The sequence below is a fragment of the Vicugna pacos genome, chromosome 11 (assembly GCF_048564905.1).
Source record: "Vicugna pacos chromosome 11, VicPac4, whole genome shotgun sequence".
NCBI classification, from domain to species: Eukaryota; Metazoa; Chordata; class Mammalia; order Artiodactyla; family Camelidae; genus Vicugna; species Vicugna pacos.
In genome coordinates this window covers 78,785,419-78,811,875 of record NC_132997.1, presented here as the reverse complement: position 1 = coordinate 78,811,875, position 26,457 = coordinate 78,785,419, and the positions used below count along the sequence as shown (strand labels likewise).

Below are 26,457 nucleotides of genomic sequence, written 5' to 3'. Positions count from 1 at the left end.
GGTCAGTTTGGTTTTATGTTCTCTTACCATCCAGAACAATTTCAAGTGTTTGTTGAATGGGTTGATCAACAGATTCATATAGTGCAAACCATCCTTTCTCCTCAGTTTTCATTTAACACATATTTATATTTCACATAGTCCTGGAACTCAAAAATATGACCTTAATTAAACACGTGGGCTTACAACAAATCTTTATCTTGGCTAAGTGGAATCTCCAAACTGTCCCACTATAAATGGTATACCCATTTACCTTGTTTTTGGCCTTCATAGATTTTGTTTGGTCGTTTAGTGGTACAGATCTATCAGAGAAAGAAAAATAAGCCATATTTATACTGGTAGTATACTTCAAGGAACTGAAACATTTATATTGAACATTTGTACATAATTTTAATAAAGTCAAAAATGCATATAACTGATCGACTTTAAAAATGAAAATGTCTAAGTTAGATATATTGTATGTTTATGATGTCTAAGTTAGATATATTGTATGTTTATGATGCAAACCCAGGAACATGGTGAGGATGACAAAATACAAGATTATAACACTGTCTCTGCCATTAGTTCTAAGCAGTGGAAAAGGAGTAAACAGTTAGAGTCGGAAGAGCTGGGTTCAGGTTTTGTGATACTGAGATCCTGGGGAGGCCAGTTGGCCTCGTTGTGTGATGGTTTATCTTTAAAATGATGAGATTAATGCAGAAGATTTCTAAGATCTCTTCTTCCAATTTTAAAAATTCTGTGCTCAAGGAATATTTGTTGCTTGGAACTTAGTAATTGCCAATCAGTAATTGCCTACTTGAGAGCTTAGGAGCCACACTACATGTTAGCGTTTTTAATCAACAATCCTCAAGTGAAAACAAGTTAAGCGTTTACAGGATAAACTCCCAATCACTGACCCAGCAGGTCATGATTTCAACCTTCATGGGAATTCTCTGGTGAATGTGTTTATTTGAAGGAAACAAAGTATTTCATAACAAATTGATTTATTTCTATTAAGCAGAAAAATCTGCTGACTATGTAGCATTTCTAGATTTTAGGTTGCTGCTATTCCTTAAACTTTGGAAAAGTAAAAACATATCAGGTTCCGATCAAGATATGAAGACTCAAAATCAGTGGGTACTAGTGATCCTCTGCAGTGTGTGAAACATGTTGCTAGTTGTGAAATGGAAATTAAAATGTAAAACAAGAATTTTTATGCTTATCTGTATAAATAAAACATATAGCATATGCATTTGGAGGAGATGAAATATATAGAGGTGTTTTATACTTTTCTGTTCAGTTATTTGCATAGTCTTTATGTTCATAAAGTATACATTTGGTTATAATGTAACATTTATCAGTGGAAACAAGGGCTAAAATTATGCAATGCAGAGAGATCATCTAAGGAAACATCAAGTGTCCTAATTGTACCTGGTATATCACAGCCTGAGCACACTCTGACTCATTTGGAATGGTATTTCCTGGAAGATTTTAGACGGGCTGGGCTCCTTACATTCTTCATATAGTAGAGTGTCATCTGAAATGAAACAAAAGAAAAAGCGTCTTAAGGTTTTGAATTTTTAGATCATTTAAAACTTTCTTTCCCTTTTTTCTATTGTGATAAAGTACACATGATATAAAATTTGCCATCTTAACTGTTTTCAAGTATACAGTTCAGTGATATTAAATACATTTACATTGTTGATAGTGGTTCATTTACCACTATCCACCCCATAATTCTTTTCATCTTGAAAAGTTGAAACCTTATACCTGTTGAGCAATAACTCCATTCTCCTCTCACCCCAGCCCTTGGCAACCAGTCACCATTATCTTTGTCTTGATGATTTTGACTACTCTAAATACCTCATTTAAATGGAATCATACAGTGTTTGTCTTTTTGTGAATGGCTTATTTCACTTAGCATGATGTCTTCAAGGTTCATCCATGTTGTAGCATATTGCAGGATTTCCTCCTAATATTAAAAAATAGGTTTTTGATTTCTTGCAGGTGTCTGTGTTAATTAAATTTTTAAATAGAAACCATTTAGAGGAAACTTATTTTAGTTTCCTAGTTAAGGCAGTTTGTAGAGTATTCTGTTTCCAAGGCTTTTTATAAAAGACATTTATTGGAGTTGATAATTTATTATTGGTTAAGTTAGGCAGACTATGTTAATCATCTATGATAACTTTACATTTTATATGATACTTTAGAATTCCCTTTTAGAAGCTAAATATTTTTAATTAAATAATATTTAACTTCCAGCTTTTTTTTTTTTTTGGCTTAATATTAGGCTTCTAAATTTCAATATGGTCATGTGTCATTATTAAGAAACTGGGCTTCAGAATGTATGATTTGTCTTCTATTTCCTTGTTATGGTTGTTGAGTCTCCTAGGTGGGGCTAATTATCAGGCCAAACCCTTCATTGGAATATGTGTAGCTATATGTTCAGAAGATAGGCTGAGCTGCTCAGATGTTATCGTGCCTTGAAGGAAGCAGTTTAGACGATTACCTCTGGAATAGTACCTTGTTTATCACCTAGAATCTGATAGTGATGAACACAGATCGGAATTTATATCTACCAGATCCAGGAATGGAGCAGTTAGAATTTTCATCTCCTCTCCCCATTGACAGTGCTCAGGATGCCGAAGTCAGGTATTTGCTTTTATCCTTTTAAAGTTTCAATGATTGTAGTATGAAGAATTTTTGTAGGTGAATTGGCTCTTTCTTTATGAACACAGCTTATGAATTCATTAGTGGTTTTTATCATGTTGAACTGAAATTTGATAAGTAATTGGGATTGTGAATTTTTGGTTATCCAATCTTTATTTTTAATTTAATTTTTTATTTATCTTTAAAATTTTGTTTGGGGAGGGTAATTAGGTTCATTTATTTATATATTTTTTTAATGGAGGTACTGGGGATTGAACTCAGGACCTCGTGTATGGTAGGCATGCACTCTTGCCACTGAACTGTACCCTCCCTCCTTGGTTATCCAATCTTTTTCCTTATTTTGAAAGACATTGCAATCACTTTGTCTTTAAAGTTTTTTGTATATTTATCTGAATTTTTTAATTGAAATTTTGGCCAAAATCAAAGTTATACCAGTGTTTATTTAAATCTGTTGAATAATAATTTACTCTCTAATCAAAATAAATTTATTATATATGTTTGAGTAGAAACTTTTGTGTATATATAGAACATTATTTTGTAGTCCCTGTAGCTTGTCACTCTAGTAGAATTAGAAATGTTTTTGATTTTTTTAACCTCAAATTGAAAGAGGTATCAGGTTTTATGCAGACAAAGACTACAGGTTGATAAATTTTAATTTCTTTGTCACTTAGCCACTATGGATAACACATGAATGTTATTCAGGTTTTTAGTTGTATTACCAGTCAAGTTAAGTTAACCTGTCATTTTGGTAAGGGTTAAAATATTCAGATGGATAAGTTGTTAAAATTTCTGTGTCCATATTATAAATTGAAAATCACATAGAAGTTATAGGTCCTTAGGAATGCCAAGGAGCCATCCCTTTAAAAAAATTATTTATTTAATTGAAGTAGAGTTGATTCACAATGTTGTGTTAGTTTTAGGTATACAGCAAAGTGATTCATTTATACAAATATATATCTATTCTTTTTCAGGTTCTTTTCCATTATAGGTTATTACAAGATATTGAATATAATTCCCTGTACTAGTAGGTCCTTGTTGTTTATTTGTTTTGTGTGTGGTAGTGTGTATCCATTAATCCCAAATTCCTAATTTATCCCTTCCTTTTTCCCTTTGGTAACCATGAGTTTGTTTTCTATGTCTGTGAGTCTATTTCTATTTTGTAAATAGTTCATTTGTATCATTGTTTTAGATCACACATGTAAGTGATACCGTATGGTCTTTGATTATTTTACTTAGTGTGGTAATCTCTAGGTTCATCCATGTTGTTGCAGATGGCATTATTTCATTCTTTTTTAATAGTTGAGTAATATTACATTGTATCTGTATATGTGTATGTATATATATATCACATCTTCTTTATCCATTCATCTGTTGATGGACTTTTAGATTGCTTCCTTTTCTTGGCTATTGTAAATAGTGCTGCTATAAACATTGGGGTGCATGTATTTTTTTGAATTAGAGTTTTCTCTGGATATATACTGAGGAGAGGGGTTGCAGGATCATATGGTAAGTCTGTTTTTATTTTTTTTAAGGAACCTCCATACTGTTCTCCATAGTGGCTGCACCAGTTTATATTCCCACTAACAGTGTTGGAGGGTTCCTTTTTCTCCACATCCTCTCCAGTATTTATTACTTTTTGATGATAGCCATTCTGACTGATGTGAGGTGGTAACCTCATTATAGTTTTGATTTGTGTTTCTCTAATAATTAGCGATATTGAGCATCACTCCATGTGCCTGTTGGCCATCTGTGTGTCTTCTTTGGATAAATGTCTGTTTGGGTCTTCTGCCCATCTTTTGACTGGGTTGTTTGTTTTTTTGATACTGAGCTTTATGAGCTGTTCGTATATTGTGGAAATTAATCCCTTGTTGGTCTCACGGTTTTCAAATATTTTGTCTCATTCTGTAGGTTGTGTTTTCATTTTGTTTATGGTTTCCTTTGCTGTGCAGAAGCTTTTAAATTTAATTAGGTCCCATTTGTTTGTTTTTGTTTTTATTTCCATTACTCTAGGAGACAGATCTAAAAAAACACTGCTGTGATTTATGTCAAAGAGTATACTACCTCTGTTTTTCTCTAGGAGTTTTAGAGTATCCGGTCTTACATTTAGATCTTTAATTCATTTTGAGTTTATTTTTGTATATGGTGTTAGACAGTGTTCTAATTTCATTCTTTTATATGTAACTGTCCAGTTTTCCCAGCACCACTTATTGAAGAGACTTATCTTCTCCATTGTATATTCTTGCCACCTTTGTTATAGATTAGTTGACCGTAAGTGCATAGGTTTATTTCTAGGAGGAACCATCCTTAAATAATGTACAGATGGCATATATCTTACTAGAATAAGAAGAGTGAGGTGGAATATCAGAACTGTGTTAAAAATTTTTTTGTTAGTATATCATTCTAACGCTTTGATTAGTTTTCATATTCCTAAGGAGTGACAGATGAGGATTCAGGGATTGGCAAAGTTTTTTTAGCCTATTTATTTTGACCCAAAACATTTGATAAGTGGAATACTATTCAGCAATGAAAAGAAATGAACTATTGATACACATAGCTTTGATATGTCTCAAGAAAATTATGCTGTTAATAAAGCCATCTCAAAAGGTTACATACTGTATGATTCCATATCTATAACATTTTTCAGATGACAAAATTATGGAAATTGAGAACAGAGGGAGTAGTGGTTGCCAGGGTTTAGGGATTGGCATAGGTGGAGGGAGGGAGGTGTAGCTATAAAGCAGTAGCACAAAGAATCCTTGTGTTTGAACTGTTTTGTATCTTGACTCTAGTGGTGATTACAGGGATCTACACACACACAAATGAGTGCATATAAAACTGGTAAAATCTAAATAAGGTTGGCAAATTCTATCAGTGTCAGTTTGCTGGTTGTGATATTGTCCTGTATGTATGTAAGATGTTCACATTGAGGGAAACTGGATGAAGAATACAGGGGATCTTTCTGCATTATTTCTTACTACTGTATGTGAATCTACAATTTATCAACATAATAAGTTTAATTTTAAAAATTCTGTCAGTGACATACCTTTTTTTAACATCATAGGTGTTGTGTGTTCCAGTTACAAATGCTGTTTATAATATGTAGTTAAACTACTTGATGGAATACAAATTCTCTGAACTTTATTCTTCAAAAGAAGATACTGGATCCCAAAACATTCTGTTTGTCTCCCTGCCACCATTCCCCTGTGCTTCTTCCCAAAAGAACATACCTAAAAGTAAAATAAAAAAGGAAAGTGGTGGTGGTGGCAGCAAGGAAGAGAAAGAATAAAAGATAGCACATCTTTGATTTAATGAAATTCTATAATAAGAAACTTAGGTTGAAATGTTATTCATATTTAGATAGTATAGTTCACCTTCAAGGATTCTTTTGGGTATGGCTTCTTTTATTAAGTGTAGTGTCTGAGAGAGAGATTCATCCATATTTTTGTGTATATCAGTAATTTGTTCTTTTATGTTACTCTGTGACATTCCATCATATCAGCATACCATAGTTCATTTATTCATTTTCTGATGATGGACCTTTGAGCTATTTTTGCTTTTTAGCTATTAAGCATAAAGTGCTACAGACTGAGAAAATATTTGTAAGTCACACATCTTATAAAGGGCTTGTATCCAGAATATATAAACAACTTTTAAAATTCAACAATACGAAAACCCAATGAAGAAATGGGCAGAAGACTGGCCATGTCACTACAGAAAATATACGGATGGCATAAAAGCACATTTGTAACATCGGGCATTAGGAAAGTACAAATTAAAACCACATTGTATATACTAATTACAGTGACTAAAGTAAAAAATACTGGCAATACCAAGTGTTGTCAAAATTAGGAGCAATTGAAACAATGAGGAGTAATTCTCATACATTGCTGGTAGTAAGGCAAAATGCTACAGCTGCCCTGCAATACAGGTAGTTTCTTATAAAATTAAAGATGCTTAGCCAATGATCCAGAGATCTTACTCTTGGATATTTGCCCTAGATACATGAAAACTTATCCTGACATGAAAAGCTATGCATGAATAATGTTTATAGTGTGTCAATCTATAATTGCCTCAAACAAGAGACACCCCAAATATCCTTCAATGGGTGAATGCATAAATAAAATGTAGTACATCCTTACAATGAAATATAACTCGGGAAAAAGGAAAAAAAAACTGTTGATTAGATGCAGCAGCTTGGATGACTTTTAAAGACAGAATGCTGAGTCAAAGAAGCCAATCTAAAGAGGTTTCATACTGTATGAGTCTATTTCTCTAGCATTCTGAAAGGCAAAACTGTAGTGCTGGAGAACTTATCAGTGGGTTCTAGAAGTTGTCAGAAGAGGGCAATTGTGACTATAAAAGGATAGCAGGGGGATTTTGGGGGGTGATGGAACCATTTTGATTCCAGATTGTGGTGGTTATTATGAAAATCTAAAAATGTATTAAAATTCATAGACATGTACATCCCAAAAGTTTAATTTTACTGTATTTTAATTTTGAAAAAGTAAGAATAAACTGCTGCTATAAACGTTCTTGAATATGCCCTTTGGTGGATGTATGCACTCATTTCTTTTGGTTTCTACCAAGGAGTAGAATTGCTGGGCCATAGGGTAAAGCATATGTTTAGTTTTAGTAGATATAGCAAAAATAATTTTCTTAAGTAGTTGCTCTGAGTTACAATTTTATGTGCAATGTATGAAAGCAACACAACCAACACTTTAATATTAATCTCTTGAATAGTATTTTTAACTTAAAAGTTATTTTGGTGGATATGTGGTGGTATCTCATTTGGTTTTAATTTGTGATTTTCTGGTGAATAATTAGGTTGAACACCTCTTCATGTATTAACTGGCCATTTGGATATCCTCTTTTGTGACTTGCCTGTTCAAGTCATTTGTTCATTGGGTTGTCTCTTCCTTTTGATTTGACTTTATATATTCTTTAAAAAACAGCTTTATTGAGATATAATTCATATAACATAAAACCATAGTATACAATTCACTAGGTTTTAGTATATTGAGAGCTGTATAACCATCACCATTATTTAATTCCAGAACATTTTCATCACCCTAAAAAGAAACCCCATACCTGTTAGTAGTTACTCCCCATTCCCTTCTCTCCCCAACTGGTGACAGCCACTAATCTACTTTCTGTCTTTATGGACTTGCTTATTCTGGACATCTTATATAACTAGAATAATAAAATATGTGACTTTTTTTGTCTGACTCTTTCACTTAATGTTTTTGGGATTTATCTATATTGTAGCATGAGTCAGTACTTAATTACTTTAATAGCTGAATAATATTCCATTGTATGAATGTACCACATTTTGTTTACCTTTTTACCTGTTGTTTAATATTTGGATTGTTTCCACATTTTGGCTGTTATGAATAATGCCACAAAAAATTGTACATATATATGTTTTATGTGGTCTTGTTTTCAATTTGGGGTGTATATATATATGGATATATGGATATATACATATATACATACGTGTGTGTGTGTATATATATATACACATATACACATACTTCAGTGGAATTTGCTGGGTCATATGGACTTTATGTTTTCCAATGCAAATGCGTCTTTGTACATTCTCTACAGCAACGTATAAGGCTTCCAATTTCTCTGCATCCTCTCAGTATCACTTGTTATTGTTAATGGGTTAAAAATGGCTACAGGCATCCTAGTGTTTGTATAGTGATAACTCATTGTGGTTTTGATTTGCATTCCCCTTATAATTACTGATGTTGAACATCTTTTTATGTTCTTATTGGCTATTTGTTTATCTTCTTTTGAGAAATACCCTTTTAGGTCCTTTGCCCATTTCTTAATTGAGTTGTCTTTATTGTTGAGTTGTATAAGTTCTTGATATATTGTAGATACTAAACCTTTGTCTGATACATGATCTTCAGATGTTTTTTTCTAGTCTTTGGGTTGTCTTTTCATCTTCTTGGCATTGTCATTTGAAGGACAAATGTTTTTTAGTACTGGTGAAGTCCAATTTACCTATGATTTTTGTTGCTTGTGCTTTTGATGTCATGTTTAAGAAATCATTGCTTAATCGAGGGGCACAAAGATTTACACCTTAATTTTCTTCTGAGAGTTTTATAGTTTTATATTTAGGTTTTGGATACATTTTGAGTTAATTTTTGTATATGGTTCAAGACGGGTTTAAGTTCATTCTTTTGTATGTGGATATCTAGTTGTCCTAGCACTGTTTGTTGAAAAATGAGTATTCTTTCCACATTAAATTATCTTGATACTCTTGTCAAAAATCAGTTGGCCATAGATGTTTGTGTTTGTTTCTGGACTCTCAGTTGTATTCCATTGATCTTTTTGTCTGTCTTTATGTCAGTACTAACACAGTCTTAATTGCTGCAGCTTTTAAGTTTTGAAAACTAACTTTAAGTTTTGAAATTGTGATGTGAGTCCTCTAGTTAGTTTTTTCTTGCTTTTCAAGATTGTTTTAACTATTCTGGGGACCTCCTATATGCACAAGAATTTTAGAATCAGCTTGTCAATTTCTGTTAAAAAAAAAGCCAGCTAAGATTTCGGTAGGGATTGCATTCAATCTATATAACAATTTAAGAAGTATTGTCATCTCAACAGTATCAAGTGTCCTGATTGATGTATATGGGATGTCTTTACATTTATTTAAATCTTTACTTTCAACAGTTTTTGTGGTTATTGGTATATAGGCCTTACACTTCTTTTGTTAAATTTATTTCTAATTGTTTTAGAATCTGATGCTATATTAAATGGAATTGTTTTCTTAATTTTATTTTTGTATTGTTCATTGTTAGTTTATGGAAGTACAACTGGTTTTTATATACTGATCTTGTATTCTGCAACTTTGCTGAATTTATTAGCTCTAATAGTTTTGTGTGTGTTTGGATTCTTCACAGATTTCTAAATATAAGATCACGTCATCTACAAATAAGGATAGTTTTACTTTTTCTTTCCCAATTTGAAGACCTTTTTTCTTGCCTGATTGCCTTGGCTAGAATGTCTAGTACCATGCTGAATAGAACTTGTGAGAGCGGACATCCTTTTCTTTTACCTTACCTTAGGAAGAAAGCTTTCAGTCTTTCATCATTAGGTATGATGATAGCCCATCTCTGACTATGACTACCATAGATCAAAGAAGGAGAGTATAATACAATTATTGATCTCAAATTTTAATCTCTTAATTATTTTTTGAAAAGTGTTTAAAATTATTTAAATAATATACAAGTAAATTCTTACTGTACAATATTCAGGAATACAGAAATATATAGAATAAATGTGAAAGTTCCTCTTCATTTACCCTTTCACTCCCACTTCTCTTTCTCATAGGTAAACATTGTCAGTACTTTGGAGATCATCCTTCTAGTCCTCTTTCAGTACATTTAAACACACAAGCACACATGTGCACTTTATTTTTTAAATTTTCTAAATGGAGGTACTGGGGATTGAACCCAGGACCTCATACATGTTAGCCATGCGCTCTACCACAGAGCTATACCAAGCCCCTATATGTGCACTTTTAATACAAACCTAATTTTTCTGGATTCTGGACTTTTTTCTTCCTGATAATGCTAGTCCAGTCTCCCTGCCCTTCATCCTTGTCCTCTTCAGATCTATTTTGTGAATCATGTTTATCACAAAACCTTCAGTGGCATCGCATCCAGCCTGCTTTAGGATAAATTCTAAGCCCAGTAACATAGCATTTAAGGCTCTGTAAGGACTGATCCTTTCCTTTCCACTTTCATCTGAAGTAGCTCCCTTCCTCAAACTGTGTGTTCCATCAATTCTAAACAGCGTCTAGGTTTTTTCCACACATCATGGTATCTGTGTCACTCTGCTTTTCATTTATAGTTTCTCTTCAGTTGGAATATTCTGTACCCTTTCTTTTCCTCTTAGCCTGATTAACACCTGCTAATCCTTTTATTGTGGTAGTTAGAAGCCTGAGCCTTGAGTTAACATTTTGGATTATTCCATATAATTTCTTTAGAATCATGATATTTAACTGCTATAAACTTTGTTTTGTCATCTATGAAATTGGAATAATTTCTACCTCATAGAGTTATTTGAGGATTAAATGTGCTAATAAATGTATAAAGTGCTTAGCATAGTGTCAGTTTAAGAACAATGTGGGCATCCTGTCCTTCACTAAGACTCAGCCAGGAGAATATAGATACACCTCTGTTGTGCATATCTCTAATACTACAGCTACACATGACTTTTTAAACTGGGAGTGGGCCTCCTCCAGTAGACTCTCAACTCCTTAAAATCAGGGACTGTCGCGTTTGTCTTTGTATCACTGGTACCAGGCACGGGCATGTAGAGTCAGTAAGTACTTCTTGAATATGTGAACAGAGTTTGAAAGCGCTAATCATCTTTAGATGGTGCAGTCTCCTTCGGCACAGGAAGCTTATATAAGTGTGTATACCCTCTGTTCAAGTGAGTTGTTTTCCTTTCTCTTTATAAGTAGTAAAGTCTTAAAATAGTAATTACATTTATTTCCACCACACTGAGCTGTGATGCCACAAGCTGAAAATCCAAGGAAGCCATGGGAAATTGGCGCTCTTAAGGATTAGATCATTTTCCATATTTAGTTTGTATTCTTGTATTTATGGAATTTGGTTTGAGGATAGTGAAAGTCCTTCATAGTCAGGTATAATTGAGAATTGGATTTTTAAAAGGTGTTTCTCAAGAGGTATTTTGTCAAGATAATGCTTGACATTCCAGTTGCTTTTCCTGAACCCCAACCCTCCAAGTTACAATAGTTCTTTGAGTGCTTACAAATGACAGACAACAGCCCTACCAGATGTTATCTGTCTTCTGTAGATAAAAAGCTCAGGCTTAGGTTAATCAACTTATTCAAGGCCCCAAAGCCAGAAAGTGGAGAAGTGGGATTTAAACCTAGTTGCACTGGTGCTCATTCTCTTTCCATACTGCTTTTCTAAATAAACTGAAAATTATTTTAGTTTGAATTTGTAGTATTTAGTAGTGCTTTTAGTTACTTGATGACTGTTTAAACATTTTAATAACTAATAGAAACCGTTATGGTAGGTAATTTAGGTAATATTTAAAGAAAAAAATTTTTAATTGAAATTTTAACTCATGTAGTATTTCTTTCAGGTATATATACTTTATCTTGAATCACCCCTGGGAGGATTTATTTGCCATCTCAGTGTTCTTAGACTTTAGCACACTTGTTTATTTCTCCCCCTGTTGCATAATCCCTATGCATTACATTGGCCAGGAGGCAGGAATGTTGCAGATGTTTTTCTTTCAAACTTCAATTTGCTCTGAGATTTGGAATTAACCTTTAGAATGTTCTGGGTTTATCGCCCATATGCCAAAGATCTGTGGATTTCTTTTTACATCAGCTGAAATTTTCAGGCAATTGAGTGAAATGTTTGTGAACACAGATGCTTTCCTTAAAAGCAGTTAATGATCAGAAAAAAGACCTCAGTGTGGAAATACTTTAGGTTCCTCATTTAATATGATCGGCACATAAATATTTCCTTCTCTTATAGTTCACATTGCTCATTTTCTAAGGAAGGAAATAACTAAACTGATAATTAAAACATAGTGTTTTTTTAATCTTGTTGATTTTTTTTTTCCTCCCAGAGCAAACTAAACATGATTTGGACTGACTAGGACCGCTCCATTCTGTGAAACTCACATTGTTTGCGTACTGTTGGCGGGCCTCATTAGGGGGTAAATTTGCTTTTTCTGTGTGTTTGCCAGTAACGATTCCTGTCTCTTACGGGAACTTGCCATTTGGATTGTCTCCTTCCTAAACTGGCTAGTCTTACACAGTTCAGACTATTAGTTACTTTTCCTGCTCTCCAATTTTTTCTGTTATCTTAGGTTTTTCAAGTATTTAAAGCTGAGAATATTGGTCTCTGAGATACTGCTTGGTTAGGGTTCGGCATTGTGCCCGAATTTGTTGGGCCTCTCAGGGCCTGAGTTCTCTGTGCTTTAACAAATGAGCTACAGTTCTCAAGAGATCAGTGAAGCTTGTTTGTTGATCCTGTATTCTCTTCCAGAGGAAGTAGATCTTTGAGAATGTCTAAGGAAGGGTAAGTGAGTTTATTATTCTTTTCTCCTCATTTTTCTCAGTGAAGAGGTGTTATAGTCATCTGAGTGAATTAGAAGATTAATAAGCAGTGCTACTAGTCTGAAAGTAGAGATAGAGGGAGAGATTGAAAGAAATTCAGCTGAAAGCTTACATTGTTAGTGTTTCACATGTAATCTACTGTAAAGTTACTGTTGCTGTTTTGAAAGACCACATTGAGAATGGATAATCTTAATAGGAATTTAGTGAGATATAAGCACCCTGTGGTAAACTCATTTTGTTTTTCAATAGAAAGTGTTTAAGATTGGAAGAAGCAAACAGTGATGTTTTACCAAAGAATTTTACATAGAATAAATGAAGTTTAAAAATTTAAATGCATTTTAAAATAATTTGTACCTTTAGAAAATGATATGAAGATTGAAAAGCATCCTGTGTTTTTGTTTCTTTCTGGGCAGTATAGACAAAAAAATAATTTCAAGTAGAATCCCCTATTCCTCTTTATTTTGCAGTGTAAAATAGTTCTCTGTTTTTTGTTGTTTATATTATTTTCTCTTATGCCTCAGAGTCTGAATTGTTACTGATACTCTTTTTGTGACCACTGTAATAGGTGATAAGTAAGTTTATAGCTGCATACTGTTAATTATCTCATTTCTAGTTTTCAAGCATAACTAGACCTGGTTGAGAGAGACAGTCCCTTTGATCAAACAGAACATAGATCTCAAAAAAAAGTCTTTAAAAATAAGTACAATTTAAAATTTTATTTTAATTTGAAAGCTCTTGATTCTTTTCCTAATTTTTTCTAGTAGAAATTTTGAAGTAGTTTCAGAGTCTCACATAATTTATTTTTACCTAATCATGTGTTGACTATGAGCAAAATAAAATTGGCCCACTTTACTGCTATTTTAAAACCTCATTACTGAATAAAGAGAATAACCATGTGTATAAATAATTCTGTATTATTTTTAGATCTCTCATGACATCACTAGAATTTTGAGGTTTATTTAAATGTGAAAATTATGAGAGGACTGCCTCTTCAGGTTTGTAGGTTTTTCTTTCCGTCCAGCACTGGCGACAAATTTACAGTTTTTGTTAAACAATTTTTATGATGAAGATTATCTCAGATGCTGGTAATAGTTGTCAGTCTTGTACAAGTAAGTGGTTGTTTATAAAGCTCGTTTATAGATTTAAGAACTATACTTCTAGATGCAGTCTGAATTCTTGGGAAGTAATTACTACTACCTTTCCCCCTATGGTAAAGCATATGTTAGAATTGGTTAGTTAAAAAGATCTCTGTGTAAGTTAGCACTCTAAGACCTGAGGTATTCTTTTCGATTCCTTTCAAGGGGTCCCTGGGAGGAATTCCTATACTGTCTGAGTAGGTAATGAACAAGTGCATTTGAAATGCATGAATCCTATAAGTGAAGTTTATTTTATTAGCTTTTATTCTCATTTGCTATCTCTACAGACAAATGGATGAACTTCTACTTTGGGATGAAAAGAATTCTTATATTCACAATTTTTAAATGTATGATGTTTTGATATCTATAAAATATTTCCCTAATAGTAATAGGAAAGGATTGTTAAGAGTTAAATCATCAAAAATTATACTTGAGTGTTGTTATAAACCTGTGGTAATTGAGACGTGTGGTATTAGTGTAAGGATAGACATATGTAGATGATGAAACCTAGTAGAGAGTTTGTGGACCCACACGTAAATTGTCAATTGATTTTCAGCAGTGAAGCCATGGTAATTCAATGGCAAAAGGTTAGTCTTTTTAACAGATGTGCTGAAACAACTGAACATTCATATAGAAAAAAAAAATGAACCTCGACCTTTGCCTTAAACTTATATTTAAAAAAAAAAACACAAAAAAGAATCGTAGACCTAAATATAAAAGTTAAAAATAAAGTGTAGTTGAAAATCTTTCTGACCTTGAATTAGGTAAAGATTCCTTAGATAAAACACATTAAAAACATGAAAGACAAAATTGACAAATTGGGCTTCATCAGAATTTTTTTTAAAATCCTCTACTTTTTGAAAGACAGCATTAAGAAAATGAAAATGCAAGCCACAGACTAGGAGAAAATATTCTCTCTGAATATGTATCTGATAAAGTACTTATATCCAAAATATATGAAGAATTCTTTATAACACAATAATACAAACAACCCAGTTTAAAAATGATTCTTCACACAAAAAAGACATGGCCAATAAGAATCTGAAAAGATATGCTACATCATTAGTCATTAGAGAAATACAAATTAAAACCACAGTGAGATAGCACTGCTACCCACTAGAATGACTAAAATTAAAAACACTGACAGTGTGGAGCAACTGGAACTCTCATGTTGCTGATGAGAGTGCAAAATTAAAAAAAAATTCGGGCAGTGTCTTTTAAAGTTAAACATACACTTACTAAATGAACTAGTAAATGAACTCCACTATTAGGTATTTACTCCAAGAGAAATGAAAGCATATACCCACACAGATTTGTATGTGACTGTTCATAGCAGCATTATTTATATATAATAGCCAAAAACTGGGAACAACTCAATATCCATAAGTGAATGGATAAACGAATTGTGGTATATCCATAAAATGGAATACTACTCAGGAATAAAAGAACAAGTTTTTGATACATATACAACATGAATGAATCGCTAAAGTATTGTGCTGAGAAAAAGAAGCCAGATGCAAACTACATGATGTTTGATTCCATTTGTATGAAAACTGTAGTGACTGAAAGCATAGATCAATGGTAGCTTGGGGCCAAAGGTTGGCTAGGGTATTGCAAAAGGACATGAAAGAATATGTTGTGGTAGTTGTTACATGAGTGTGTACAATTGCCAAAACTCACTGAACTTTACACTTAAAGTGGGTGAATTTTATTTTAGGTAAATTATACCTCAGTAAATTTGGTAGGGGGTGAGACTTGAGAAGCTCCTCAACTTGCTTATTTAAAATTTTGTAAATAAAAATGTTATTGTTTATGCATTTTCAAGGGAATATATTTGGGAAGATACAGGTGCTCGAGGATGTGTAATGCAGGAAACAATGCATTCTCCTTTTAGTGTCATTGTCATGATTGAACCCTAATCCTCTAGAGCTGTTAGAATGCCTTTTATTACCAGAGCTGATGTTTTTTAGGTTAGAGGTCAAAATCAACTTTATCATTTGCTTTTATTTTAAATTCTAGATTTTGACCTCTCTTTTCCATTATAGGCATAGTCAGTACACTTGTTAATTTGGCCTATCAATAACATGGGTAGTATTTTCTTCTCTAATTTTTATCCCACAGAATTCAACCTTAATATGTTGCTACATTTTGTAAATTATCCTGTATACATTGGCCTTTACTTTTAAAAATTGGGGCAAAATAGTAAAAAGGAATTGAAGGGAAAATAGGAAAAAAAAAAGATAGGGAAAACCTATGTTTAATTAAACTGAGGCTTTAGAACAGTAGGTTTATTTTCAGGAGTATTAATATTGTTTCTGGTTTTTCCCTTAATTAATGTATTCTTCATTTGTTAGTCCTCTTTTTTATTCCCCACCATCCTTGCTCTCATTACTGCAATTTCTTCACTTGAGAATGAAGGTGAAAGGAATTTTAATCTCTTCTTAAAGAGAATCTCCTTAAAGTGTGCTCTGAAATCTTTGGTGGAAAGACAGCATGATCACTACTGTTAGTCTTTTATTACTTTCAAGATACACATTTTTTCACATTTAGACGTCTCTGAACTTGGTCTATATCTATCAATCTACCACCTAGAATAAAGCTGAGTTCTTCTAGAGAGGACATCATTTCTTTGAGTCACCTAGGGGCAGTATTAACCACTTTAGTAGTGTAACTTCAGACGACAAACCTACCTGACTTGGTTGTTCAGATTCTCAGGGGGAGATTTTTCCCCTTTCCCAGACTCAGTGTCAAGGCTGAGATGTACGAATTTCTTTGTGTGTTCTTTCTGTGTGCAGATTTATTTCTCTTTTTCCCTTGTATTATGGGTATAGGCCTTTGATAATCCTAGCTTTATGAGGCTCTGACTTTTCTTGTGCATCTCCTCCCCCTTTCCTTAGTAGTATATGATATGAGTGAGCTTTATGATTGATAGCATCTTGAATTTTAATTGTCTTTAATTTTGTTGTATGCATGCCTCCATATTCACTTCTTTTCACTAGAACTTTTTCATAAATTGAATATTTGAATGAGAAAAGTTCATATTTTAATTAATTCATGTATTATTTTAGAAATGATAATATGCTTGTTCAGATTTTTAAAACACAGGGAGCTGTTCTCCTGGCATAATCTGATAAACAAAAAGTATCCCACCTGAGGATATTCCTCAGAGAAAATAATCAGACAAATTAGTAAGAACTTATTGGCTAAAAATGTGTGAAAATGAGATCTAATGCTATCAAATGACTCTTCCTCTTATGATCTAGTCCAAAATTTCTTGTTGTGTCTACATATCCATGGTATTTGAAGTTTCAATTTTTAAGAATCCATTTCATAAATTAGAAAGTTTTTACCTATTTTTTAGATCACTAGCATACTTTTACTGAAAAATGGAGACATGTAGGCAGTCTGAGGTCTTGCCATTATGTTTTTTAAGTAACAGCTTTATTGAGATATAGTTCACATACCATTCAATTCTTCCTTTTAAAAGGTACAGTTTGGGGGGAGACTGTATGTATAGCTCAGTGGTAGAGTATGTGCTTAGTGTGCACAAAGTCCTGGGTTGAATCCCCAATACCTCTATTAAAAATAAATAAAAACCTAATTATCCCCCCCAAACAAAACAGCAAAAAAAAAAGTGTAGAATTCATTTAGTATATTTATAAGAGTTGTGCAACTGATAATACTATCTAATTTTAGAATATTTTTATTAGTCCCAAAAGAAACTCCCCAGTCCTTCTTCCCCACAGCCTCTGGCAACCACTAATTGCTATTAAGTTTTTAGTTTAGTTTAATTTTTAGTTTTGTTAAATGTTGTGTCTGCTTTTTACAAGGCCCTATGCTAGTTGTTGGGAAGGCAATACATCTTGGTCTCAACGTTTATAGTAAAGAATAAGAGAACTAGCCACATATTTTATGTATATGATAAAATATAGTAGGTGCCAAATAAAGGATTTTGAATATTCATACTTCTAACATGGATCACAACTTTATAGAATTTTAGTTGTTAGTGAAATCTCTTTCATTAACTGAGAAACTAATCTGAGACCCAGAGACATCGCTGTTACATAGTTCTTTGGCACAGCCAGAATAGTTTCTTAAAGAAATCATTTGAGATTACTGGGTCCTGAGAAATAAGATAGAGATAATTAAGCAGGACATTTCAGGTATGGGGGACAGTATAAACAAAGCCTCAGGGCACCTTTAGGAAATAACAAGTAGTTATTTTGTTTATTTTGTAAATTAACAAAACATTTTGTTTATTAGAGTAAAAAGTGCATGATGTGGAGAAATATGAAATAAAACTGATTTTGGAAAGATGGTGAAAGACTTTGAACTCCTTCAAGACACACAAATTTGTAATACATTTATTTGGGTAGGTAGTGAGGGATACCTAAGGTTATTAACAGGAGAGAAAAATGATTAGAAATAGGGATTAGGACAGTGCTCATCTATGTTGGAGAACTAGTTTTTTTTTTTTAATTGCATCGTTTCAAATTGATACACTTACAAAATATAATAAAAATGAATTACTAGAAAAATGAAGAGACATAAAATGTAAATCTACATTTTTTATGATGTTAAACAAACAAAATTTTTTTGTCAAATTGCTATAAAATTTTCTAACTATTTGCAATTTCTGTACATTTCATATCATGAATTAGTAACAACTATTCCCAAACCACCACTGGGCTGTGGACCACACTTTGAGTAGCACTACTTTAAAGCAATTAATCTGACATTAGTGTGCAGGCAGAGCAGTTGAGAGATGGTTGCTGAAGAGTTAATGAGAACCTAGATAAATTGTTAGCAGTGTGAAGATCTGGATTAGAGACATTTGGAAATTTAAATGAAGGCAAATAAGATGATGTAGATTTGAGGGAGAGGAAAGAAATGAAAGATATTAACTAGATTTTAGGCTTGAGGGGAAGAGAGTGCCAATAGCAGAAATAGAAACTAGCTTGAGGAGAAAGATACTAAATTAGGTTATCAACAAAAATCCACATTATCACATTTTTCTATTAAGTAAAGACACAATACATCATTTGGTTGATAATCTCAATTTGCACTCTCAAAAAAAAGCACATGTAACTTTTTCTTTTCTTTGATTGTAACAAACTTAGAGTCTATAATTACACAAACCCATAACCAAAACATGTCCAAGAAGATTTTAAACTTGTATCCTTGATCTCATTTGTTGTTGCAGTAACTGTTGTTGGGCCTTTGGCCAGGAAATTGTGACTCCTAGGCAGGGGGAGGAGCTAGGGATAAAGTTCACCATTGCCAAAGAAATTCTATTCCAAATGAATTTGTGTGGAGCAACAGTGATATCCAATGACAAGTTAAATTAGACACAGAGGTGTTTTCTCCAACACTGTCTCAGAAGATACATGCTGTTGAGGGGCCTGGTTCAGACTAAAACAGTCTTTCTGAAGTTAGGTTAAAGTCACACACAAAAAGTTATACTAGGGACTTGAAGAAGATTTTTGTTATGTGACTTCAAGAACTAGTTGACTCAGATAGTTTCACACTTTGCAGAACGGCAACCAGTGACAGATGAGGTAATGCTGCTTTGAATTATGAGTTAAATCTCCAAACCATTAAGAGTTTGCTATTTACAAAATTCCAAATTTAGCAAATTGCATGTTCATGTTCCTTAAGTGTGAGAATATTATATCCCTGTTCTTAGAGCTCATTATATTAATAGTCTTATTTCTTTTGGTTAATATCTGTATTTATTTTGATAGCATTTCTTCAAGTTTCATGCCTTACTACAGTGGGATATAATAGTAAAAGCTGTTACATTTGTCTTTCTGTTGAAGTCTGTGCCTGATTTTTTAGTGTTCCTTGATTTGTCTCCTAAAGATTGTCTCTTGTTTTTAATGCTCAGATCTGTATCTTGCAAATGACTTAGCATATAGGAATTTCTGGCTGACAATTGTGTTTTAAGATTAGGTGCTTAATTAGTTCAATCATGCTTTCTAGGTTGGCGACTTTGTGCTTTATTTAAAGCAAGCTATAGAGGTAGAGTATGTTCCACTGGTTAATAATTTAGAAAAGCGACACAAGTTAACTGGCATTGACAAAGATACAGTGAAGGTCCTGGGACCAAAAGAAATTTTTGGATTCCCTGAGGAGATATGATCTTTTTGTTTTAAATGTCTGATGAAACAGTGAGCCAGGCTTTTAATTGATACAGTACCTAATACTTTCTTTTGTTGTAACAGTAAAGAATAGTCATTAGTTTGAGGCCAAGAAATTAGTTTCTCTTTAAGACTGTGTTCTGGAGACGTGGTATTTCTGGCTCAAGGCTGCCTCTCTGCTGAAGTCAGTGCATACTTTCAGCATTTGGATGTTTATTATCTTGTAAGTCAGCATGTACATTACTGCAGTTCTCTAAAATGCAGCTGTTCCATTTCGTCATCATAGCTTTGCTTATGCACTTTAGATATTCACACATGAATTAGATTTAATTCCCTATTGCCCCCTTCTCCCATGTTTTGTAGCATAAATTAGGTAAAGAAAAGGAGAGATGAGAATATATGTGAGGTTTCTTTTTGTTTCATAATGAATTAGACAGGGAGACAAGAGTAATTGTTTCTCTTTTAAGTTGAGGGATTCCTTCTGTGAGTAGGGGTACCTATTTTAAATGAAAATGAAAAGATAAAGGGTATTTGGTTTCATAGGAAAATGTCCTTTTTTCTAATTTTAGACATCTAGAAAGTCTTTTTAATAGTTTTGGCTACTTCCTAAAAGACAGCTTCTAGAATATATGTCAGAAATGGTACCTGCTTTGTAATAATAAGCATTTGACAAATACTTTGATTGAATAAAGTGACTAGTCAAAGAGGAAAGCATGTGATTTGATGGATATTTAGCAACAGTTATTTTCGCAGAAACAATAGATTTTCTTATTCCTGAAATATGTCGTTCCCAGAGTTTGTATGGATGATACCCAAGGTACATTAAAATCTCTATATCCTTAAAAACATAAGGAGTACAGGCTTAACCTCTCTTCTGGATGAGAAAGAAGAGGGTAAACTCTCTAGGTGGGTCTGTTGATAGTTTCTTTCTCCATTTAGCAGTGATTGATAAAAGCAAAGTATCTTTTTCCCTGTGATTTTAGCCGTGCCTGAAACCAGCTTGCATCATTCTTCTATCAGAATCAAAGCTGTTTCTTTTATTATGTGGTCCCATATATATCTCTCCTGGATTGTATCATAGAAAGAAAATCTTCCCAGTCTGTTCCTGCCTGAATTCCCATAGAATATTTTAGGCATGTCAGCTGTTTGGGCTCTGATCAAGGATTTGATCCAGTTGGCCCCCTAGCCTGAATTCAGAGTGTGTTTGAAAAGCCTAAGCTTCAGTGGTAACATTTGGTTTCCAGAGTTAAAACCATTACTAACTAATATATATGTAAAATAGATAAACAACAAGTTCATACTCTATAGCACAGGGAGCTATATTCAATATCTTGTAGTAACTTAGGGTGAAAAAGAATATGAAAATGAATGTATGTATGTTCATGTATAGCTGACAGCATTATGCTGTATACCAGAAATTGACACAACATTGTAAACTGACTATACTTCAGTGAAAATATATATACAGAGTTAAAACCATTACTTGATGTCTTTTCCCTCTCTTGTGCCTTCATAAGGATTTATATAAATGGGAAAAGGTGATAGTAAAGTAGATGCTCTTATCAGTAAAAATAGAGTGAAGTTGATGAAGTGGTAGAAGAGTCATGGTGATATGTTTGGAGTTGTGGGGTATTTTAAAAAATTTTGGGTGGATGTCATTTATCCTCTAGTTCTTTGTGTCTTTCAGCCATCCACTATTCTTCCCCAACCCTCCCCCCCCATCCATTATTAACCCAATCAAAGTAAATGTTGATTTTTCCAGAAGACTAGGTTTTTTTAGGGAAAGAAAGTATAAATATTTTATATAATACCTCTCTCAGGACCTAAGAGTTTTATTCAACTAATCTAGTCTGCATAGCACACTATGAGACGAGTAATGATTTTCATGTTTTTCTGAAAATGACAGTTCTAATGCAAGGGCCTATTGATTTTAAGTCCCCAGCTAAAGTATTTTTAAGCAAATATTTGATTATTTGTCTGTTTAAAATTGGTGCATACATTCTGAGATGAGAGGGGTGAAGAGTTAAAAAAAAATCATTACCTAGATTTAATGGTTTCTAAACTCTTTAAGTTAAAATATGGAATATTCATCCCTGTGTGTGCTTATTTATACATTATACTACGCTATTCTTACTTGTGCATAATAGAAAATGTACACAAATTAGACATTTTTAAATGATGAAATAGTATCAGTGTAAGATCTAATACTTTCTTCTGTATCCCAGTGGAGTCTTCTGTATCCCCAGGTACAGTCACTCTTCTTTGGAGACTGCTGACGTAGATCGTTAATGGGGGAAGCCCAGCTTAGACATCTTTATTTTTAACAAGTTTCCTGGGTGATTTTTGAAGCATTCTCATTTCTCAGAGTTACTTATGAAATGAAGTCAAAGAAAAGGTTTGGTAATAAGAGGATGAACATTGGATAAAAGTAACCAAACCTGGGGATCAGATGGAAAGGATATCCTTATTTTCAGAGATGATTAAGACTTACCTGCAAACAGCATCATGGTGATGATCCACCATACTATTATATGTTTAGTTTTCCGTGTGTCTTCATAGTCGTCATTCTGAAATTTGAATCTGATTATTTTATTTCATCAAAATCTGATCATTTGTTCTTGCCTGCAGGATAAAGTCCAAACTCTCTAATGTGGCATACAGTCTTCATGATTTTGACCCTTGCTATCCTTCTTAGCTTCATAACCGTTTTTGCCTCTTTCCCTGTTCCTCTGGAAAAACCTCTGTTTGCAAAAACAAACAGAAAAGCAAAACTAAAGAAAACTTAGCTCCAGCCACAATAAATGTTTTATAGTTCACTACAAACCTTGTCTTTGCTTGGTTATTCTGTCTGGAATGCCTTTGTTGCTTTGTCCTAACTGGAAAACTTCTACTGATTAAGGTCAGCTCAAGCATCTCTTCTGGTCTCTAAACAACTTGTGTTCCCTCCTCCATGTTATTTTATAGCATTTATTGAATTGTTATAATTATTTGCTTATAAGTCTCTTCCCTGTTAGGCTGAATTCCTCAAGGATCGAGATTGTATGTTAAAATGTAAGTTCTATGAGGGCACATACTTATTTTTCTCTGCCATATCACAGTACCTGGCATATTATAGGCATTTAATAAGTATTTGTTGAGTGAATCTGTTTATATTTATGTCTTAAGTGTCTGGCATATGGTAGGCTTTAAATGAACCTCTGTTTATTAAATAAATTACAAATGAATGAGTGAATGAATTATAAAATCTCAGAAATAAGCTTATTTTATGGGGTTAGACTTAGAAAAGAAGAGCTGATTTTCTGAAATCTTGAGTACATGGCATTAAAACTAAGTCACAATAAGAAAATTCATGTATTTTCATATGATATCTGATGTTACTTATGGTATAATAAGGACTTGAGTTGTTTTTATTTTGAATCTTAATACTGATATTTAAATGAGATTAGAAAGATAGATAATTCCATTGAATTTAATTTTTTTATTGTTATTTCAGTGTTAATATCATTTTTACTCCTTTTTTTAGGGTGTTTGTGAACCGAAGTTTAGCCATGGAAAAAATTAAGTGTTTTGGTTTTGATATGGATTATACACTTGCTGGTGAGTAGCGCTTTCTGATTGCTTAAGAACTACTGCTTTAGATAAAACACAGTAAGCCATTCAATAAACACTTGTTCATTTAGTCATATGTCTAGCTGCCAGAAGCTCTTGTCTTCAGGCTGCTTCCATTGAGATTTGTGAATATTGAAATTATCAGATATCCTTGAGATTTAGATTGTACAGATAGGTAGAACAAGTGCTAAATTACTTTTGAGACCCTGGTAAGAAATGAAATGATGAAATTATACCTTACTGTGTATAGTTGGGCTTTTTTGGCTTTTACTTTATTAAACTGTTCTTCAAAGATAGAATTTTGTATCTACCACAGGTAAACTTTTTTCAGTTAAGAATCTTAATGTTATTCTTAAGACAAATGGAACATGTGTTCATTTTCTATTGAAATGATTTCACACATACTATGTAAAGACTTTTTAAAAACTAGAGCTGTTAGCTTTGTTCATTGTCAGATGGACCTTAAACACCAGCACTGAGCTGTTTTTCCGTTCCTGTCTCTGAGATATATTTGAAATAATCAGTGTAGTAGCCAACAGTTGCAACATCTTTTCAGAACTTAAGTTTTTATTAAAATATTTACAGTCTGGAGAAAGTGTCATTTAAGAGGTAGTAGGAATGAAGGACTGAGTTGAGCACATGTGCATGTATAATGCACATATCTATAGCTGTGACACTCAGAAAAGAATCTTTCAGAAATTTTCTCTAAAAAATACTGTCTTTAAGTACACAAAACCTTAAAATGTGTAGGTTCACTCATCTTCAGAAACCTTTTATATAATAGCATTAAAAATTGACTTCCATTTCAAATTAGACAAATTTCATTTGATGTTCAATTTAGACCACAAATATAAATGAATAATAAATGTACAAAAATGAACACATGTAGTTATAGGTACTTGCTACATAGATATGGGCATATTTACCAAACAAGTTATATATTAAAAAATGTACACTGACTTGATTTGAATTTCTCTTTCTTCCTTCCATATTCTTTGTTATTTATTTGGTTTTCTGTTGCCTTAAAGGTGTTTTTGCAGCATTTAGATTCTTTTATATTTTCCTAACTGGATGCAGACTCTTTCAGGTATACTTGTCAGAAATCAGGTGGAAGCACTGTACTCTCTCAGTGTAGATCGTGCTGTCCAAATTGGGAGAAAATCCTAGTCTCTCTCCTTTGTAGAATTCTAGCTCCCCAGGGAAAAGAATGGTGAGGTAGTTTGGCAGCTAAAAGGGATGTTATCTAAAGCAGAAATAGAAGTAAATGGGGTCAAAAAGTGACAGTCTTTTTTTCTTAGTTACTAAGACATCTCACTGTATTGAAATAGCTCAATGCAGTATTTGTTGAAAACCTGTAATGTGCTTGGCACATTTTTTTTTTACTGAGCATTGAGATAACTATATCCCAATGAATAATTTAAAAAAGAATTCTCTTGTTTCACAAAAAGGCCACTGAATCTTAGTTTCTAAATTTTAAAGCTAAATTATGATTTTTGTTTTTTGTAATCCCATTTTATATTTTAATGTTTGCTCTTAGTCTAGACACTAATATACTTCATTTATATAGAAGTATAATAGTAATTATTAACATTTATTAAGTGTTTATTATATGCCAAGCCCTATTTTAAGTGTTTTACTTAGGTTCTTTCATTTAATATGTAGATTATCTCATTCACATCACTTACTTAATTTTTACAAAATCCCCATGTGGCAGATAGTACTATTACTGTTTTCCTTTTACAGATAATGCCAAGATTTTTAGGACTTTGTCTAAAGACGTTGGCTATGATATAGCTGAACTAAGATTCAAGTGTAAGCACACATGTATATCTGTGTTATACAATATATATGTATATAATGTTTAAGTTATCATTTTGAATAATGACAGTTTATAGTGAGGTTTAATTTCAAACCAGGCACCCCAAGAAACAAATCAAGACTTCAGCACTCCAAAGGACAAAGCTCTTTAAAGTAGTCCTCTTGAGAGACTATACATTATTTCAAGAAGTCTATGTTGGATGAAAAACGTTGTTACTATCCTTGTGGTATTGCCTTCAGTTCATAAAAGCACATAGGAAAAGAAGTTTATTGACTTTATACTTGCACCTGTTTTCCAGAATGGTATTCATTAAATTTATCTGTGACTAACTTTTGGTTATTTAAACAAACCAACCACACCCTTAAAGTGCTAAGGACTTTTCATCAGAAAAAGTGCCATGAAGTACAGAGACAAGACTAAAAGAAATGTTTTTTTTAAAGCTTTGAGTATTTGGGATAAATATTCCTAAAATAAGTGTAATAGCTTCTCAGGGTAAGTTCTTGGAAAGGGCCTGTATTCTTCCTCAAGCCTTCTCTGAGACTACCTTCTCTGTAAAATCCTGACACCTTGGCATATCATTTATCAGAGCGCCTTGTATGTCAAGGCAGCTTTTGTTCACTTGCCTGTCTTCCTGTTGACCTGTGAGTTCCTCAAGGGTAAGGGTTTCTTTTTCACATTTATATCCTATGTGTTGCCTGAACCTCACATATAGTAGGTGCCCAGTAAATATTTACTGAATGAACAATTTGAGTGTATCAGCTTTAATATATCAGTTTAAAAGTTAATCATGGTACTTTAGTTTACCCAGTACAAAATGTACACTATCAGTGAAATATTTTTAAATACAAACTTATTTTTAAAATTTTAATAAACTTTATTGAAGAATAAGTTACATATTAATAAAACAGATGCATTTTAAGTATATAGATTGAATTTGACAAAATGTATGCACCTGTCTAACCACCACCACAATATTTCCATCACTCCAAAAAG

At 32.9% G+C, this 26,457-nt stretch overlaps 1 protein-coding gene across 6 annotated transcripts in view; it reads left to right on the top strand.

Annotated features, from left to right (window-relative positions):
* NT5C2 (5'-nucleotidase, cytosolic II) overlaps window positions 1-26,457 on the top strand; it is an 80,675-nt gene that overhangs the window by 18,042 nt on the left and 36,176 nt on the right. For 4 of the 6 annotated variants that reach the window (XM_072971805.1, XM_072971803.1, XM_072971802.1 and 1 more), the window contains exon 3: window positions 23,560-23,633. In XM_072971805.1, coding sequence (XP_072827906.1) covers window positions 23,560-23,633 — 74 coding nt within the window. Of the gene's footprint in view, window positions 1-2,475; window positions 2,629-23,559; window positions 23,634-25,414; window positions 25,458-26,457 lie in introns of those variants that run through there. The other 2 variants (XM_031682676.2, XM_072971804.1) reach the window with 2 other exon arrangements.